This window comes from Vigna unguiculata, chromosome 2, assembly GCF_037176805.1.
Source record: "Vigna unguiculata cultivar grain cowpea cultivar isolate G323 ecotype 2 chromosome 2, ASM3717680v1, whole genome shotgun sequence".
NCBI classification, from domain to species: Eukaryota; Viridiplantae; Streptophyta; class Magnoliopsida; order Fabales; family Fabaceae; genus Vigna; species Vigna unguiculata.
Genome location: NC_140793.1, coordinates 30,073,418 through 30,094,109, shown reverse-complemented (window position 1 = coordinate 30,094,109; position 20,692 = coordinate 30,073,418). Strand labels below are relative to the sequence as shown.

General features: G+C 29.1%; 1 protein-coding gene and 1 pseudogene across 1 annotated transcript; both read right to left on the bottom strand.

Annotated features, from left to right (window-relative positions):
* Positions 1-362: 362 nt before the first annotated feature.
* On the bottom strand, positions 363-4,106 carry LOC114173746 (monosaccharide-sensing protein 2-like). Its single transcript, XM_028058328.2, has 5 exons — positions 3,794-4,106; positions 2,963-3,523; positions 1,994-2,871; positions 1,313-1,500; positions 363-1,049 (listed from the first exon to the last, which is right to left on the bottom strand). Exons 1-5 carry the CDS (start codon positions 3,870-3,872, stop codon positions 596-598), a joined length of 2,160 nt encoding a protein of 719 aa, XP_027914129.2. The 5' UTR covers positions 3,873-4,106; the 3' UTR covers positions 363-595.
* An 11,248-nt stretch (positions 4,107-15,354) lies between these two features.
* Positions 15,355-17,933, bottom strand: LOC114173198 (subtilisin-like protease SBT1.7 pseudogene; annotated as a pseudogene).
* Between the last annotated feature and the right edge of the window lie 2,759 nt (positions 17,934-20,692).

The window sequence follows — 20,692 nt, the reverse complement described above, 5'->3', positions numbered from 1 at the left end:
CCAAAAGATTCAAGTTATAGCTATGGTGTCTCGTGCAGATTTTACTGATGGGTACTGACATTTAATTTCAAGAGTTTGTGTCGGTTAAGTTCCTGATATTTCAATGGGGATAGTGACTTCACTTTGGTTTCACCTATTGTTGCTTCTTGCAATGATTGAGAATTTGTTGACTAATTTAATTATAAACACCTAACGACAAAGAAAATAAGAAGGAAAATAGAAAACAAAAATTGTTCTATAATCTGCATTACAGGTTTTTGAAAAAACTCATCTTTCATATGAAAACACACATAGGTTAAATGACTGGCCTCTTTTTATGGCTAAATATATGACAAATGGCAAATGCTAAAGGAAAGAAAGGGTATAAAAGAATACTTTAAATATTAATCATAATATGTATAAATAAATATACATATAATACTCATCTTTTTCTCCCAAAAGCAAAAGAAGCGAAGTCGCTGCTGGCATATCCTAAAGCCAAATAATTCCAATTTTCAACTAAATCTTTTTCAATTCGTTTTAGAAGAAATCAAACCAACTGAACTTATAAACTTATGCTGCTGCTTCTTATGGTGATGATAATCATCTCAATCAGCTATTTGATTCCAATTTCTGCGGGATCAGTACCAGGCTTTGCACCAAGAGCAAAAAATTCAGTAATAACTTCTAAAGGCATGCCTTTTGTTTCAGGAACTTTCAGGTAGACAAATGTCCATGAAATGATGCAGCCAAGGACAAATAACCCAAAGACACCAGGGAGACCCAGAAGCTGGAGCAAGGTGGGGAATACTAAGGTCACAATCAAGGTACAAGCCCAGAATGTAAGAGAAGTCAGGGAAATGCAGATTCCACGAACACTTGTTGGGAAGATTTCAGCACATATGATGTTTGGTATAACGCCAAAGCCCATGCAGAAGACGCTTTCATAAACCACAACACTGATACAAGTGATTGCAGCATTGATCACAGAATTTACCTCAAAGAACTGCTTGATTATTAGTGCCAGGAGGCAAACTATCAAAATGGGTATTGTGTACAGCATGATTGACCTGCCATGAGAAAAATACATAAAGTTATTGTCACCATTTTTTTCTGCATTTCAGTTCATCTTTTGTTTTATGAGATAGATACTTATGCATAGACAAGTTCATGAGAGAATTGAACAATGTAGCAAAAAGAAGAATGCAGCGATTGTGACTGTAGAAATTGAACAATATTGCTGTGATTACAATGCTGTAATATGGCTACGGAAACACCTGAAACAGAGACAATATCAACATGAAACTTAAGCCAAGTCATAGATTAAACATACCTCCTGCCAGAAATATCCATGAGTCTTATTGCAAGAGCTATACAAGGAAGCATACAGAATGTGGTAATGATAGTTACAAGAAAAGAAGCAGATGCTGAACTAAGGCCCAAATTTGATAAAAGAGTTCCTATTTCTGCCTGCTCAAGAATCTGGGGAGCATAGTACAGAAACCCATTTATGCCAGCAGCCTGCAATGCATATTATATTTTCAGAATCACAAAAGAAGCCAAGGTGTATGTGCAGGTTTTCATACTAAATATCATCACTTCAACTAATTTGAAATTGCTAGGAAAATAACTCCTAGAAGCATTATGTACTTGCCATATAGCCATGAATTTTTGTCAAAATTGTTAGAAAGATGAGATGAGGAAAAGGAATGGAGAGAATGCTAATAGTGCAAACAACTAAAGTCTTGCTTAGTTTGAGAAAACGTTTTCTATTTCTATTTCCTGCTTTCAATATTATTTAGCAAAAGATTCAATAGTGAATTCATTTTGTTTATGTTTTCAAAAAGATTTGCAACACAAAATGATAGCAGGAAACTTTTTCTTAAGCTGAACTACTCCTAAGATCCTCAAGACATTATTGTGCAGACCAACTTCAAAGTAAGTGGATTTTGTATGTTAAACGACACAATATAGTCAAGTAAAGTAATACCACCACATCTCTAACTTATTTTACCTGTTGAAGAATTTGAAGTCCTATGCCAACAACTAATGCACGCTTGACTCCTGGTTCTAGCAGAGCTTTCCATTTTGAGCCTGTTGCCGCAACTTCTGGCAGATGCAACAAATCATGAGTTCCTAGAACTGACTGACTAACAAGAGCAGCAGCCTGATACGCTTCACCGCCATCTATTGGTATGTCATAGCCAGAAGTTGAAACAAATGATGAAGCATGCTGAGAGTGAGACACTGCACCAGGTTCTGCATGCAAATAAACCCTTTGGAGCCCTTCTCTTTTCCCACCCCCAGCACCATCAGCTGATTTATAAACCAATTGCCAACCTCCACCAATGTTTGTATTTTTAGGAGTTTCAACCGTGTTCCCATGAGCTAAACTACTGTTACTTCTCAGGCTGCTATTGCTCCTCATACCCAACATGTCCTTGGATCCATGAGCCCTTTCACCACCACCCCCTTGAAATGACATTAGTGGCGCATGCAGGTTGTCATTGGTACCAAAGGGAGAATCTGGATCTCCCATGCTAAAGATACTGTTGGCATTATGAATCAGCATGCTGCGTGAACCTCCACCCTCAGGGAGAGTACTCTCATGCAAACTTCCGAAGAGATTCACAATAGGATCCTTAAGACCAGTACTAGAGAGACCCCCAAAGCTTCCTTGCTGAGACAACATACTACGTGATATCAAGCTACCCTGTCCATTCACTGGTTGAGCAACCATTGTAACCCCTTCATTGGGACCATATAACTTTATATAATCTTTCCCTGCTTCCTGGTTAACAAGAATCTCACTAGCTGGGGCAACTACATACTCTTCTATGGAAGTGGCTTCACCCCCAGGGCTAAGACCCTCAGCCAGCAACGCCAATTCCCCTACACACCAAAGTTAAGTCCTAATCGATACAAAAAAAGAGGATGATTCAGTTCAGAAAAGAAAAAACTAATGCTAAAAGTTCAGTGTCACCTGAAACATCATCAGTGCCGCGAAGCCTTTTCAGAACTCTCTCAGCCTCAAGTAGCCGACCTTTGCTCACAAGCCATCTTGGAGACTCAGGCAGGTAAAAGACAGTGAGTAAAAAGTAGGCAACAGCAGGAATTGAAATAACTCCAAGCATGAGTCTCCAACTTGGTGAGTCAGTCAAGGACATTGAGAAGACCATAATGTAAGCCAAAAACATTCCACCAGAACAAGCAAACTGAGTAAAAGTGTTCAATTGGCCTCTGATATCGGCCGGTGCTACCTCAGATATGTACAGAGGATTAAGAGTAACAGCCAGAGCAATGGCCACCCCATCCACTATCCTCGCTACCAGAATAACAGTAACATTAGGAGCAAAAAACATTACCAGACCACTCAGGAAATACATTATAGAAGAGGTTATCAGCATAGGACGTCTTCCAACCATATCGGACACTGCCCCAGAGAATATTGTCACAATGGTTCCGGTTATAAACGACATGGACACAATTAGCCCTTCAATTGTCGCATCCACAACGAACTCCTTCTTGATGTAGGTCATACCAGCTGCAAAAGAGTACCAACATGTTTGTTCAATTTAAGTAATGAGATCTAACACACCCTTTCACAATTCCTCTTTCAGTATTTCAAAATTAGGGTAATCATTTTTAGCTCCATGCTCCCAAATCATAACACTAGGATAAAAACATTATTATCATAATCCATACATGGCATTGAGACTTTCAGCAAAAACGCACATGCACTACTGAAAAATCACTATACACAACACAATCAGAGAGAAACAAGAAATGCATAAATATAGAGTGAAATACACACCTGCAACAGTTGAATTATCCCATCCCATCAGAAGATTCCCAAGTGTGGCCGCAAGTGCAACAATCACAACTTCCATCATTTTTAATCTCCTTGTCTGAGAAAACAAAAAATCGAAAATCCAAACTCAAACACTTGAACTCAAACTGAAAGCTTTGTAGTCACTTTTTTCAGATCTTCATTCAGAATGTGAAAATTCAGTGGTGATTGACACCGAGTGTTTTAAATAGCGGAGTTCAAAGAATGGGACTGCACACGTTGGACAGTTGGTTTTGGATGAGTACCGTTTCCATCAACCTGTCGGGAACAGCATATCTAATCTAACTAAGACTTAGCTGTACGAGGGAACCACTATTTTTATTGTTATACATATTCTTCCATTTTTCCTCATGATGCGCTTTGTTACCAAAATAACTAATATTTTATGAATTTTAAAATAATACTGTTCGTGTATCTCAAAAAAAAAATCATTATTAATGATTTAAAAAATGTTATTTGATAATAGAAACATACATTTATAATATCTAACAGAGATAAACAAGAAACAAGAAACAAATATTTGCAATATCTTAAAAGAGACGATCAACTATGAATTATTAATTATAAAGTCAAATAGAATGAAGAAACCAAAATTTTGTATTATTCAACTTTGTGACAGGCACATTGGATCTTCTGCCATTGATGCACTATGGAGTAGCCACGATTGCATCTTCCACAACCCTAATTTGCATTTTAACTTATATATTTGTATCTCAAATATTATATTAGTCTTCTAATACACTTATATCATCTTTCTCATGTTTCAGATCCAAAATTAAGACTGTGTTTAGTTGAATAGAAAAATATTAAACAGAGTGGAAATAAAGAAAAAATAAGAGAAAAAAAATTGAATATATTTCTGTTTTAAAAGATGATATACCAGTCACTTATGAATTATTCATTGCTTCTCCCCCACGTTTTTGTAATGATTCATTATCGTGATGATTTGATGTGTTTTTGTTTAAATTATTAATTACGTGGTCATTTTGATTAAATTATTAATTATATGGCCGGTGAATTAAAGGATTTTATCTGGATTGTTTTTTCATTTTCTGAAAAAGACAGTTAACAAATGGAAGATACGTTGAAAGTTGAAAATTGATGAATCTGTTCAAACGGTAATATTAGCCAACCACGCGTCTCACAATTATATAAGAAAAATCAGCTAACTGTATAATCTGACAGAAATTTAGAAAATTTCAAAATAAGAAAAGAAAAAAAACAGAACAGTGTGGATTTTGTTTTGTTTCCCGTTGAAGCATTATTTAAATGTCACGATAAGCACGTTTGGGATACGTATGGATCTTTATTTCCCGTTTGGCACTACATTTTTTTTTATTTAGTTGTTTTAGTCAAATTCTCAATCTGTCATAACTAAGTTGGAGTTTCAAACCCAACATTTCATTAAATTTAAGCAAAAAATTATATTTAGATTTTTTTAATCAGATAAAAAAAATATTAAAATATGCTTGTTAATTATAACTTTCCTGCCTAAAAATTACTTTTGATAAAAAAAAAAAGAAAAATAAATTGTTGGTCACGTAACCAATTTCTAGTCAATGCGTCACATTTCAGATGACTTGGATAATGTGGCTACCTTAAGACAAATAGATTTACTTTGATTCTTAGTTTTGAAAATTCAATTTAATCCTTTGAAAAAATTGAATTTAAGTTATAATAAGATTTAAAATTTGCTGTCTAGTTCTAATAAGCGTTTTATTTTTAATATAATATAATATATTAAGTGGTACAAACACAAAATAGTATGAACATGAATAATTTTAGACTTAACTAATAATCTAGTTTTTATTTTTGGTGGCATTTGATTATCTTTATATCTTATATTTTTTTATTCAATTGAGCCATATTAAAAGAAAACTTTATTGAGTCATTATTTAAAAAAAAAATTAATTGAGATATTTATGTTAAATTAATATTATAGTAGTTTGGAAGTGTTATATATTAAAATCTGAATTCATCGTGTTTCAAAATCTGGATCATCAGATATTATGAGTCAAAATGAGATAATTTCAAAAAAGATAACCCATAGTAAACTCAAATTTTCACAACAAACTTAGATTTTCACACGTGCAAACTTAGATTTTAACACAATTCAAATATAAACTTTAATATTAGATTTTGACACACACTTTCAAACAATCACATTAAATTTTTGTAAGTAAGAAATTAATTAAGTATAAATAAATAAATATAAAAATCAAAACAACAAAAGTCAAACTACAAATTAAACCAAAATAATACCTTATTTATAAATAGATAGTTAAGCAATATAACATTTAAATTATAAAAGATTTTTTAACTATATTTTAAACTACTGAAATAATTCATAACTATGTGTTAATACAGTTAAGGCCTTTCTTTCTCAAAATGTTAAAATCAAATTTAGTTGCTAAAACATTATTTGAACAATAGTTTACAAATCATCTCTCTGTATTTAACATTATTATTAAAGAAAACAGTCCTGACCAAAAATAAAAATAACTACTCAAACATGATAAACTAAATATGATATATTTTACCACTTTGAGGCCACGCTTGTGTTTGAAGCATTTGACCAAGAAATCAAAGAACATGAATTGATTAATCTGTCAAGGAAGGTTATTCAAGGATTTGTGGGAATATATGTTTTTTATTTTTTTTCCTATATGAAAATATTATAACCATAATTCATATATGAAAATTATATATATATATATATATATATATATATATATATATATATATATATATATATATATATATAAAACCCATCAGAGAATGTATCTATTTGAAAAGATAAATTCAATAAACAATTTTTTACTTTAATTCTAAAGTGTTCTTACCAAATTTGATTGAGATAAACCAGACTCTAGACTCTCAAGAGGAACTGAGTTTGTTTTTTAATGAGAAAGTTCCAAATTTTGAAGAGAAACAAAAATCCTGTAAAAGACTTTTCAAATAATTTATAAGAATGTGGGGTATGGTGATGAATGAGATAATTGGGTGATCCTCTTTATAGTTGAATGGTGTATTTATAGATTTATTGGATATTTGTATAAACCCATATATAAACATGTTAAATAAATTTTGTTACTTAAAATTTTATATTATAAGATATTATTGATATATTTTCAAAATATTAAATAATTAATTATTATGTCATAATATATTATTTATAACTTCAAAATATTAAACAGTTAATTATATATTATAAAATATTATTTATAAATATCTTAAAAATATTTCAGTACACTTAATATTTAAGCCTTTGTTTGTTTGTGGTTTGTATTGTTAATGTAGATTAGAGACGGATTTGAAAAAAAAAAATATATCCCCGTTTAATGATTTAAACAGAAAAGAGAAGTTGGATTCGTGAATTTTTTTACCAAAATCCATCCTCTCAAATATTTGAAAGTTTTGAGCATATATTAACTATTTTACTTTCATACCCTTTATATATATAATTATTATCATAATATACTATAAATAATTTATTTACTTTTATTTTTTTATTATATATAGTAATAATTAACAATATATATAATAATTAATAACATATTTATTAATAAATAATAATACATATTATAATTAATATATATCTATTAATATTATATTTATTAATATATATATATATATATATGAATAATTATTAATATAATACATGCATAATAATAATATTTATTATTAATTATATATATATATAATAATTAAAATATTATTAAAAATATAATGCTTAATAATGTATAAAATAATAATTATTATTATTAATAGTATATGTATGTAATAATTAAAATTTATATATATATATATATATATATATATATATATATTTGTATTTTAAATTGTAATTATTTATTTTAAAAATTTATTTATCTTTTTATAAATTTTTTAAATTCATATTATTATTTTTTTATCACATCAAATTACAAAATTATTCTATTTTTTCATCAAGGGTATTTTAGTAAATTTCAAATTCTATCTATTTTCACAATTTATTTTATCTATCACATCTATCAAATATTTCACTAATTTTCATAAAATTTATCTCTAAATTCACTCACTTTATTCCCTAAATCCACTCAAAAAAATACACATCCATTCATTCAAATCCATACAAATTCATTTTCACACTCTTCTTCGAATCTATCCACACAAAGGAACATAGCCTAAGAGTTGAAGTGAAGAGCTTTAGAGTATGTTTCTTTGGTAAAATGAGTTTGAGGGAGAGTGTGAAGATGAATTTATATGGATTTGAGTGGATGAATATGTATGTTTTTTTTAGTGGATTTAGAGGATAAAGTGAATGGATTTGGAAATGAATTTTATGAAAGTTAGTGAGTAATTTAAGTGATGTAATAAATTAAAAAGATAAATATAATAGATACAATTTAAAATTACTTAATTAACCTTATGATAAAAAATAAAATTAAATAACTTTTAAATAAGTTAAAAATATTAAAATTTAATGATATTTTAATTATTATTTATATATATTATTAATAATTATTATCATTATATATTATATATTATTATTATATTGTATATTATTATATATAATTATTATATTATACATATTTTTATTATTATATACATTATTAATAATATATATATATATATAATAAAATAATAATGTATAACTAATGATAATAATATATATAATATATGTAACGAGAGAAGGTTATAAAAGTAAAAACAATGTAAATCTTTTCAAATCTCTGCATAGTTGAAGGGATGAAATTTGATATTTATCCTCTAAATTTATCTCTATTTTTCCCTTTAAATAATGTTAAAGGAACATAAAATTTGTTTTTGATCCATCTTCGTAAATTCACTTATGGTTGTTATCCATTCAAGTGAAAAGAGAGCTGATCTTTTAAAATATTTTTAAGCAAAAAATTAGAATAAAAGTTTGAATTTGAAAATGGACAAAGTAATTTGACCTAATAATATTATTCGAATATATTTGAAATTAGAACATTGATATCATATTGAAAACAAGAATTTAAAAGTTTAAGTAATTAAAGATATCTCCCGTTACCATTAAAATAAAGAATTTGATCTTCTATGTTGGAAAACCGCAAAAATCTAATTTGATCTTTAAAAGAAAAAAAAAAAAAAAGGCAAGCTTTTTCATGTCGAAAATTTAATCCTCACATAATGAAATTCTCAAAAATAAACAGTAATCAAGTTTAATTTAAAAAATAAAGTAGAAATAGTTTTATTGACTTAAATATGTTATGCTACACTACTTAACATAATTAAATATACTTATATAAAATAAAATAATGCTAATAAAATATTAAAATAAAAATAACAAAATCTAAAACAAGTCATATTAATAAAATAAATCTACCAAATAACAAAATTGTAAAATAAAAACAACAGTAACAAAATTAAAAATAACGGAATTAATATATTCCTACTAATAAAGATGATTTTGTTATTGTATTTTGATATACAATTTCTTTATGGTTTTTTACCTCATCAATATAAATCATTTTATTATTTTATATTTTACATCTTATAATTAAGTTTATAAATTCAATTATTTGTATACGATAAAAAACTAATTATAATAAAATTATAAAAAATATTTATTTTTGATGTTATTTTTAATAATTATGATACACAAATTATTATCATAATAAAAAAATTCAATACATATATTTTCATCAGTTATAATAAATAAATAAATTATATTAATGAAATTAATGAAATTAATAATATTAATAATAATAAAACTACAATTTAATATAACTAAAATCATTTTATAAAAAATAAAGATTATTTTATTATTTTATTCATATGTATACTATTTTTTAATTTATTATTATATGGATTTAATCATTCACAAGTTTTATAAATCTTTTATTTTGCTTTCCATTTTTTTTTCCTTAATCCAAATTATCTTATCTTTTCTCTCATCCGCTTAGAGATGGCAAATAAATCCGTCCTCGTGGGTATTGCCCGAACCCGTCCCCGTTTTGACGGGAATCCCCGCATTGACTGGGTATGGGTATGGGTATGGGGAATTCCCGACTTTTTCAGTTGGGTATGGGGATGGGTATGGGGATGTACATATACCCGCCATAATACCCATCCCCGCCATATCTTCATTCTCGTTTAAATTATTAAAATATTCACAATTAATCAAGTAACCCATATATATATATATATATATATATTCTATTTTTTATTTCTTTTAATTATTTCATTTGTCATTAAACTCATTCTCATCTCCAATATATTTTTTATCTTATCATAACCTTTATGTAATTATGTTAAAATAATGTATGTTAATAAAAAAAATTATGCTTTGAATATTTATATTATTTTTTAATATTTTTATTTATTATAAATTTTTCTTTCACATGAGAATGTTTATACTCTCAATTTAAGGTAATATAAAAAAAATTCTTTACTTATTATTATTATTATTATTAATTTTTGTTTAATTTGAAGAACTCTTTTGTTTCATTAAAGTAATTTTCGTTATTTTTCAACCATTAAGTATATATGTTGATATTTGAAAAGTTTTCTTAGTTCTCTGAGATATTTTTCGTCTTATCATACCTTAGTTATACATTTGATTTCCTTTGTGTGATTTTTTTCGATAGTCTCTCAAATTATTTCTAAAACACACATTTGTTAGTTTTTTAATATTTTTATTTATTGTTTTTATTTTCATCATGTAGAATAATATATCATAATGTAATTGTTTCACTTTAAATTCTGTTTGAAGTGGTTAAAATTATATATATATATATATATATATATATATATATATATATATATATATATAATGATATTTAGGAATAGTATATGATAATTCACTACAAGAAAAAATGAAATGGTGACTGATTTAGTCAGTAACCCATATCAATCACTATTTTTCGTCATTGGTGGTAGTAGTTGATTTATTGTCTAAATTAGTGACTGATTAAATGATCGAATCGGTACTTGATTTAGTGACCAATTTAATTACTAATTTATTTGTAATTTAATGATAAATTTTTTGGTCACTAATGATATTTCTATTTATTTTTAACCACTTCAAACATAATTTAATAATTAGTTCTCTAAGGTTTTTTTCATTTTATCATACCTTAATTATACATTTGATTTCCTTTGTGCGATTTCTTTCGATAGTCTCTCAAATTATTTCTAAAACACACATTTGTTAGTTTTTTAATATTTTTATTTATTGTTTATTTTCATCATGTAGAATAAAATATTTCGATATATTCTATCTAATTATTTGTTATTTTATAACTCACTATTAATCATACTGTAATTTTTTTTACTTTAATTGTATAAATAACTTTTATTTACTACAATATAAAAATTTAATGTAATTTCTATGAATATTTTTTTGTCACTATACAACATATATTGAAGTTCAAAAGATACAAAATCTATGTCAAAATTTTATTATTATGTTTATTATTTGTTTTTTGTGTTATTTTGATCAAGTGATGTATTATAACTTTTTATTAGTGTATAAAAAAGAGATTCATTATAATTTAAAAAATTGAAGTAAATAAATATTTAAAATATATTTTAATTTGAATATTTGTTCTTTGTGTCATTTTGATCAAGTGATATATTATAACTTTTATTAGTGTATAAAAAAGAGATTCATTAGAATTTAAAAAATTGAAGTAAACAAACATTTAAAATATATTTTAATTTGAATATTTGTTTTCCTTTTATACTTTTTTGAAATATTTTTTAATTTTATCAACTAAGTTCATTAATGTTGTAGTTTGCAAATTTAATAAATGTTTTGGTTCACATGAAATTTTATTTGGTATTCTAATATAAAATATAAACAATTATAATTTATTTTAATGTATTTGGCATCGAAGAAAATCCTCCTAATATTGAATATTTCATAATATTATGTTTTCTTTACCGTAATTTTTTTTCTTTTATAAAAATTAATATTGAAGTAGTTAGAACATGGGTACGGGTATGGGTACGAGATTATACCCATATCAAGTAACCCATATTATTCTACATGATGAAAATAAAAACAATAAATAAAAATATTAAAAAACTAACAAATGTGTGTTTTAGAAATAATTTGAGAGACTATCGAAAAAAATCACACAAAGGAAATCAAATGTATAACTAAGGTATGATAAGACGAAAAATATCTCAGAGAACTAAGAAAACTTTTCAAATATCAACATATATACTTAATGGTTGAAAAATAACGAAAATTACTTTAATGAAACAAAAGAGTTCTTCAAATTAAACAAAAATTAATAATAATAATAATAATAAGTAAAGAATTTTTTTTTATATTACCTTAAATTGAGAGTATAAACATTCTCATGTGAAAGGAAAATTTATAATAAATAAAAATATTAAAAAATAATATAAATATTCAAATGTAAGGCATAATTTTTTTTATTAACATACATTATTTTAACATAATTACATAAAGGTTATGATAAGATAAAAAATATATTGGAGATGAGAATGAGTTTAATGACAAATGAAATAATTAAAAGAAATAAAAAATAGAATATATATATATATATATATATATATATATATATATATATATATATATATATATATATATATATATGAGTTACTTGATTAATTGTGAATATTTTAATAATTTAAACGAGAATGAAGATATGGCGGGGACGGGTATTATGGCGGGTATATGTACATCCCCATACCCATCCCCATACCCAACTGAAAAAGTCGGGGATTCCCCATACCCAGTCAATGCGGGGATTCCCCGTCAAAACGGGGACGGGTTCGGACAATACCCACGGGGACGGGTTTATTTGCCATCTCTACCCGTTACCCGGTGGGGATGGGGATGGGAAAAAAGTTTGATACCCGTTGGGTTTGGGTATGGGGATGGGGATGAATTTTTTATGCGGGGATGGGTATGGGATAGTGAAACCCGTCCCCGCCCCGTCCCGTTGCCATCCCTACTTCCGCTACCTTAATTTTCTTTTCCAATCTTTTAAATCTATTCTCCAACCAAAACACACATGTAGTAATTAACTAGTAAATAATATTTAATATTTATAATACACTTTTAATATAAATATAAAACATATTACAATTAATGAATACTATATTAATATGGGAACATTTAAAACTTTAATAAATAATTAGTTAGCATTAATTAGGATCATTCATATTAATTAATGTAACATACTATACTATGTATTTACACCATAATTTAATATAATAAAATATGAACTAAATATATTTACATAAAATTAAACGTCGTCTGTATTTGAAGTTTCAATATATTTGAAATTTTAAATTTTAAAAGTAATAAATAAATTTTTTAACCTAAATAGATTAAAAATATATGTCACAACCAAATTTTTTTTGTTACGATTATTTTCTATAATATATTTATAAAAAAAATTTAACACATAATTTTACAATAACATTTAACATATTAAAAATATTCATATATATATATATATATATATATATATATATATATATTTTATAGTAGCGTATACATATTAAATTTACATCATTTGGTACATATTATATTTTATACATTAGAAGAGGAAAAATATTATTTATTTATAGTTTTTCTTCGTTTGTTAACCTTTGAACATGTGGAAGAAAGAGATTATGAATATGATTCACTTAGATTATTGGAGATAGATAAAAAGTGACTCCAATTTGTCTTTCCAATATAACTGATGCATTTGGAGCATTTAGGAATATAATGGTAGAATGTCCAGTTCCTTGAAACATTATAGAATTATTTGCCGCATTAGGTTGTCATGCGTTTCTTGAAAATACTACTACTATATCGACAAGGGATGAGTCAAACATGTTAGGAGCAACTATATACGATAAGATTATAATATTTTTTTATACACAACTATAAAATAAGGAAGTGAGATATCACATATATCTTAATAAAATAAATTAAAATGACAACTCTTTCAAATCCACAAAATTTGGATCTTTATTTTATTTTATAAAGATTTTGATTAATTTTGTTGCAACTTGTCAGGATAACTGAGTCTCATCATGACCAACAAAGTAACTCAAGAACATCTTATCTTGAGTACTAACTACTCATTTAAATCTCCAAGATTATACCTCAAACTACAAAATCAAATATTTATTTATCATAAGTTTATTTTGCTATTAAATCATATAATTGTATAAATAAATAAATAGGATTAGTACATAACTAAAAATAAATATAATAAATAAAGAAGACTAATACGTGACTGAAGATAAATATAAATAAAAGAGAGTAAATATAAATTGAATAAATAGAATCAGTGCACAACTAAAGATAAATATAAATAAATCAATAAGATTGGGAACTATATATAAATTACAATGAGGTTAGAAACAACTCACTTAAAGTAAATATAAAACTAAAAATAATTATGAAGAGATAAGAAAATAATAAAAGTAAAAAGATAAAATAATAAATATCTCTTTCCCTTACCTTAATTATTGTAGAAAATATATCAAAATTGTAATGAGACTTTGATGGTATATAAAGTTTTCTTCTTCTATGCTACTACGTGCCCTCACTCTCTTTTATCTTCTTCTCTCCTTTTTTTTTTTTCTTTCACTGGATCCTTTATTCACCACTGTCTTCTCTCTACTTCTTTTTTCTCCCTTTCATTCCTTCTGTTTTGCTATTTATAGAAGTGAGGTCATAATTGCTTTTAGTTTAAATTAAATTAGGCTTGTGATATGGTTTCTCGTCTAGTTGCTTATAGATTATTTTTGAATGATATTTTGTTTTCTCCTTATCACCACATTATCACCACAGCAGTAACGTTCTTATGTCATCATGTGGTCTGTGCCTCTACGTTAATAATTATTAGTTTTTGTTTTTTTTTTTTAATAAAAGCAATAATGATTTATATGTATCCTAAGTACAAGAGCCATACTTTTACGAATAATATAGTTTATCCGTTAAGATTCTATCATCAATATTATTTTTATTAACCGTGTTTTTTAAAAAATTGTGGTCACTAAATATAACTCAATCATTTACCATAAATATTTGTTTTAGATTTTTCGTTTTTATTATTATAATAAAAATGATTTTTTCCATTAACATATATCTACATATAAATTCTAAATTATTTAATATATTTTTTTATAAAATATTCAATTATTTATATATTCTAAATATTTATAATTTTTATATTTATATGTTCGTAATTTATTAGATTAAATACAATATATATAAAAAAATAATATATTATAAAATTTTAGATATTAACATACCAAAAATACGGTGACATAAATTTTGAGATGTTACCATAATTATATTAATTTATTTTTAAAATTAAAAAATAAAATATGTCAATGTTTCGATGTAACAAATACATTCCAATTCCACCACGTCAGTGAATTAAAATATATTTAATCCTTACAAATAATATATATTATTTTATTTATATTTACCCACCGTTAATTAGTTTATCAACATATGTACTTATAATACTGATGCAGCACTAGTATATATTAATATATCGACTAAACTTTGAAGTAATCAATATATATTAAATGCATTTACTTATATTTATAGATATATTTTACATAAATGCAATATATTGGTACTTTGAATTTATTGTATAACAGTTATTAACTCTGGCGAATGCAGAGATAATACGTTATCACCAGAGTTGGTGAAGAGAGTTTAATGAAGGTTCTTGGACTTCTGTGTGATGCTTGGAGTGAAACAATATGGAGATAGGACTTCGAACTACATTTTTTCCATTTGACCATTCTAAGTGTGCAAAACCAAAACCTCTTGATGGTGCTGGACCTGATGTTGCAAACGTAACTGTATATGACTTTTTCTCATGTTCATGGAAGCTCAACAACTTTGGTTCCACTCTGATTTTCACAGATGGAATCTCTGATGTAACTGAAACTTTATATGTTCCTGCAGGCCCCACATTTGTAAGAGTTCGCTTGTGTTTAACAACTCTTGCTCCTTTCCTACCACTTGTTTGATTAAAAACCACACTGAATGAAGGGTAATTTAGATGGGTTGCACTGTAGTGATTGTGTGCCTTGCAGTGAAACTTCCTTTTCACCACAGTCTCTATCCTTCTGCTTGAATATTTGATAGCACAGAGGAAGTCCAGATAATCACTCATCTTCAAATCATAGACAAGTCCTGGATTAAGCGCAGCAACAGGGTTGACATGACCGGCACCAACGTCAAACGGTGTGGAGGATTTGTTTGTGCCCTCATCTACCAATTTTTTACCATTGGTGTAAGTGGAATAAGCTGTGGTCATGAGTGCAGATCGAATTGCAGCTGGGCTCCAATTTGGATGAGCTGACTTTATCAAAGCTACTATCCCACTCACGTGAGGGCATGCCATGGATGTGCCTGAGATGATGTTGAAGTCCACATATCTGTCATCTTCATCCAATCCAGTGGGGCCTTTAATTCTTGACCATGCAGCTAAAATGTTCACACCTGGTGCGATTATGTCAGGTTTCAATACCTCTGATCTAATCAGATTTGGACCTCGAGAGCTAAACTCTGCAACAATGGGCGAGGGCTTAACTCCAACCTTCGTTCCCTCAGACACAATCGTAGCCACCGGCTTAGGCTCCGATGACAGATACTCTTGGATGCTGTTTTTAGCTTTATCATCAACAATGGCTGTTGGCAAAAAATGGGGTTCTAACAGTTCTTCCTCTGGATCACCTTCTACGGTCCCCAACACCATGCCTACACCGCCCGCAGATTTCACCACTAACTCTTTCTCTATTGTAGAAGTATTTCCATATTCACAATACACAATTTTCCCTCTAACCCTTTTTGGATCTAGGCTATGCGTTAAACACAAATTCAAATTCGCACCTTCTTTTCTGCTTGCATTCCTTGCGTGTATGAATGGAATGGGGGTATCCGGCAAAGACTTGCCACTGTAAATTGACTGAACAGAATACCTGTGTCCATTCCCAAGGGCAACGTAAGCTGGAAAATCACGATCGAGTGTGCCAGCTCCCACGGTGATCAACCAAGGTGCTATGTTGGAGTTGATAGAAGAGGGAGCAGGACCTTCATTTCCTGCCGAACAAACAACCACAGTCCCATGTTCTAATACCGCAAAGGATCCAATTGCAATGCCATCTGTATCGTAATTGCTTGTGTCACTGTCACCTCCAAGTGATATCGAAAGAATGTCGACGTGGTCTGAGATGACTGCATCCATTGCAGCCAATATATCAGAAACAGCACAACCCCTTTCCCAGCAAACCTTGTACACGGCGATTCTAGAACGGAAGGCCATTCCACGCGCTTTACCGGCAGCGTACCCGAACACGTTTGCACCTTCCACTACAGACCCTGCGGCTGTGCTTGCAGTGTGGCTGCCGTGGCCCTCGGTGTCTCGCGGTGATTTGGTTCCCTTAATGGGACCAATCGTGGCCTCGTACCCTTTTGAATAGAATCTAGCTCCTATCAACTTTCTGTTGCATTTTGAGGCATTAAAATCAGCACTTCTTTCACATATTCCTTTCCATTTGCTAGGGATGGGTCCTAGTCCCGCATCATCAAAGCTCTTGCTTTCAGGCCAGATACCAGTGTCGAGGAATCCTATAATGACGTCACTTCCTCCATTCAACCCGGGGACCATCTCATCGATTTTGTCAATTCCAAGGAAATGTGGTGTTCGAGTTGTTAATGGTTTATACATTTGCTCTGGCATCACCTGCACAACGTCTGATCGACTTCTCAGTGACTGAACTTCTTCATGAGTTAATTTAGCTGAGAATCCATGGATCACCTTCTCGTAGGTGTAGAGCATTTCTTGTGAGTTATTTATTGAAGTCAAAATTGAGTTGTACCAAATTGCATGGTGATCGAAGATTGTGGGCATTTCAGATTTGTTCACATGGACAATGTAAGTGCTTTTCTGATTCCCCGTCCTCTTCTCCTTATTTGCCAAAGATACATCAAATTGAACTGAGAGCAAAACAAACAGAGTTGCAACAGAAAGCTTCAAAAACATCTTCATCCTAAACAACTCTATTTTGCAACAATACTCTGATAGCAATCTAACAGAGAACTCGGCTTAATAAAAGGGATAGTTTTTAATGCAATGTAATTGTTATAAATGAAGTGTGAGAAAATTAATAGAAGAAATAAATTATTGCATTTAATGTGAGAGCAAAGTTAAAGAGTAAACATTGATATATTGTTACAGGTTTTATGCATCCAGCAAAACGACATTCTGACGGCCCCATACATGAAGTATTTGACTTTGTTCAATTTCAAACCTCTAAGGCTAGGGTTGACATTTTGAATTGGCAGTTATAACCTCAGGAGATTTATTATAAATGCTTTTCAAGATAAAGAGTAATAATCAGTACTTGTAAAACATTTATTACTTTAATCTACGTATGCTTCATATATATATATATATATATATATATATATATATATATATATATATATATATATATATATATATATATATATATATTCACCATGATCTCCTTCTTTTCTTCGTCACATAATTTACTCTACTCTATTTGAGCCTAAATAATTATTAGAGAAAGAATACCAATCTATAAATCTCTATGTCGATGCATACACTAAAACTTTCATACAGAACTTCTCCTTAAAATTCTTATCATAACATCACATTCCACACTCACAGTTACATATAGCTATACAGTTATTTCAAAATACTAATAACAATTAAATTCTATATAGATAAAGACTCTCCAAAATGAAAGAGTAAATCTTTGAACCTATGTACTCCTTCAACAAGAACATCTAATTGCTTTGGGCGAAAGGTATATTCTCGACCAGCGAAAAATTTGCTCACTGGGTGAAAACTAACCATTTGAGGTTATTTTCGTCATTTCTTTTGTTGATTTCTAAAGATGAAGGTGGAGGTGGAAATTGTTGGGAATAATCCAAGTGTAAGTCAAAGTCTCACATTAGATAGAATAGACAAATTTAAACAATATATAAGAATAAAGACCCATAACACCATTGTCTTAAGATTTTGGGGTTAAAGTGGTGTCAAATGCCTTAAATGTGTAAGACCAATGTTATATGACCATAACCATTACCAATATATGAATATATATATATATATATATATATATATATATATATATATATATATAAACCTAACATAAATAACCCCTTTAAGAACTCATATCCTCATGTGGTGATAAAACTAAAAAAGTTAGGTCGTTGACTTTGTGTTTGGATGAAACATTTCAACAATTCTAAGAAATTAAAATGCACTGCATTTGAAATTCTTGCAATTGAATTCTTTTCATTTTTTAAATAATCTGTTTGGATAGAGTAATTGAAATACCTTACAATTCAATTTCTTGTTTGGATAAAATAATTGATTTTTTTCTTATGAGATAAAATTTCATTTTAATAATATTTATTTTAATATATAAATTTTGAAATTAAATTTAACAAATATTGTAACATCCCAATTTCAGCAGCTTAAAACTAATAAAAATAGGGAGTTTCATCATAGTTCCAAAATAGATAATCCAGTGTACACAATATATTAATACAATCTTACAAAAGATATGACTATAAAAATATATCATTTATACACTTAAACTAAACTAATAAACTCTATACTTAAACTGACCATTGCTAAAACTCTCACTGGAAACCTCCTCCTCAACTCTAAAACGATGGCTCTTCATCCTCCAGAAGTGCCTTTGACACTGCAACCACATCTGCTCCCACCAAATAGGTGATCATCGCAAAAGAAAAACATACAACACGAGACAAACACACAAAAAGCAAGGGTAAGCTAATCTGATAAGAAAAATCATGCAATTCAATTATAAACAAACCATGCAGTCTTTCTCATTTTTACCAGAATCACATAGGCCACCACAAACATAATACAGATATATTACTCTAGACTCAATATCTGGATTATGTAAGCGACATCGGATCTTTTGGTGGCGTGCACCTGTGACGGTTCCCAAACTCTGCAGAGTTTGGACACAAGGGGTTATCACCCAACCACTCCCAAGGTAAGTCCCCTTCCCGTCTGTGACTGAATCGGGTCCACAGACTAGGACCTCCTGTTACTCCTCCCGACGTAATCCATTATGCTCTACATGAGCCTTAATGGTTATAGGAGCGTCAGGATACCAACCAAAACTGAGTCCTTATGTCCTTACATACACTAAAACATTTCTCTTAGAATTTCCCTTGAAATCCTAGTTCAACCACGTCTTCTCATATTCCAACTTCATGCAATTTCACCACACATATTACCAGTCATAACAATTCATGCATATCGTAACTAAGTTCACATTTTAACATTTAAACATATCTTCCTCCATTAGAAACAGAGAAATAACACTCAACTGCAGAGGTTCTCGCCCAAACTGGAAGGTCTCGCCCAGGCGAAAGGGCTCTCTCGCTTAGGCGAGTCATTCTCGCTTGAGCGAGGCTCAAAACAGAGAACAACCCAAACTCTGGGCGAATTCTCGCTCAGGCTAAGCTGTCTCGCTTAGACGAGAGTGACTCTCGCTCAAGCGAGACTTGCTCGCCTAGGCGAGATCTCGCGCAGAAATAGGGGATGAGTTTCTGGTGTTTTCGCTTAGGCGAGAGCTGCTCGCTTAGGCGAAAATACTAGATTCCCAATCTGTTCTCACATGCAACAATAAAGAAATCTAGCACAATCCAAGCATACACTAAATTACACAGTTCAAGCGCTCATACAACAATCAATCATGCAATTCAAAGTCATCAGAATGATTTCTATACGAAATTCAAGTAAAACAGTTAGCTTCCCTTACCTGTTATCTTGTTTAGACAGCTTTACAAACGTCAACGCCTTAAAAACGTCAACA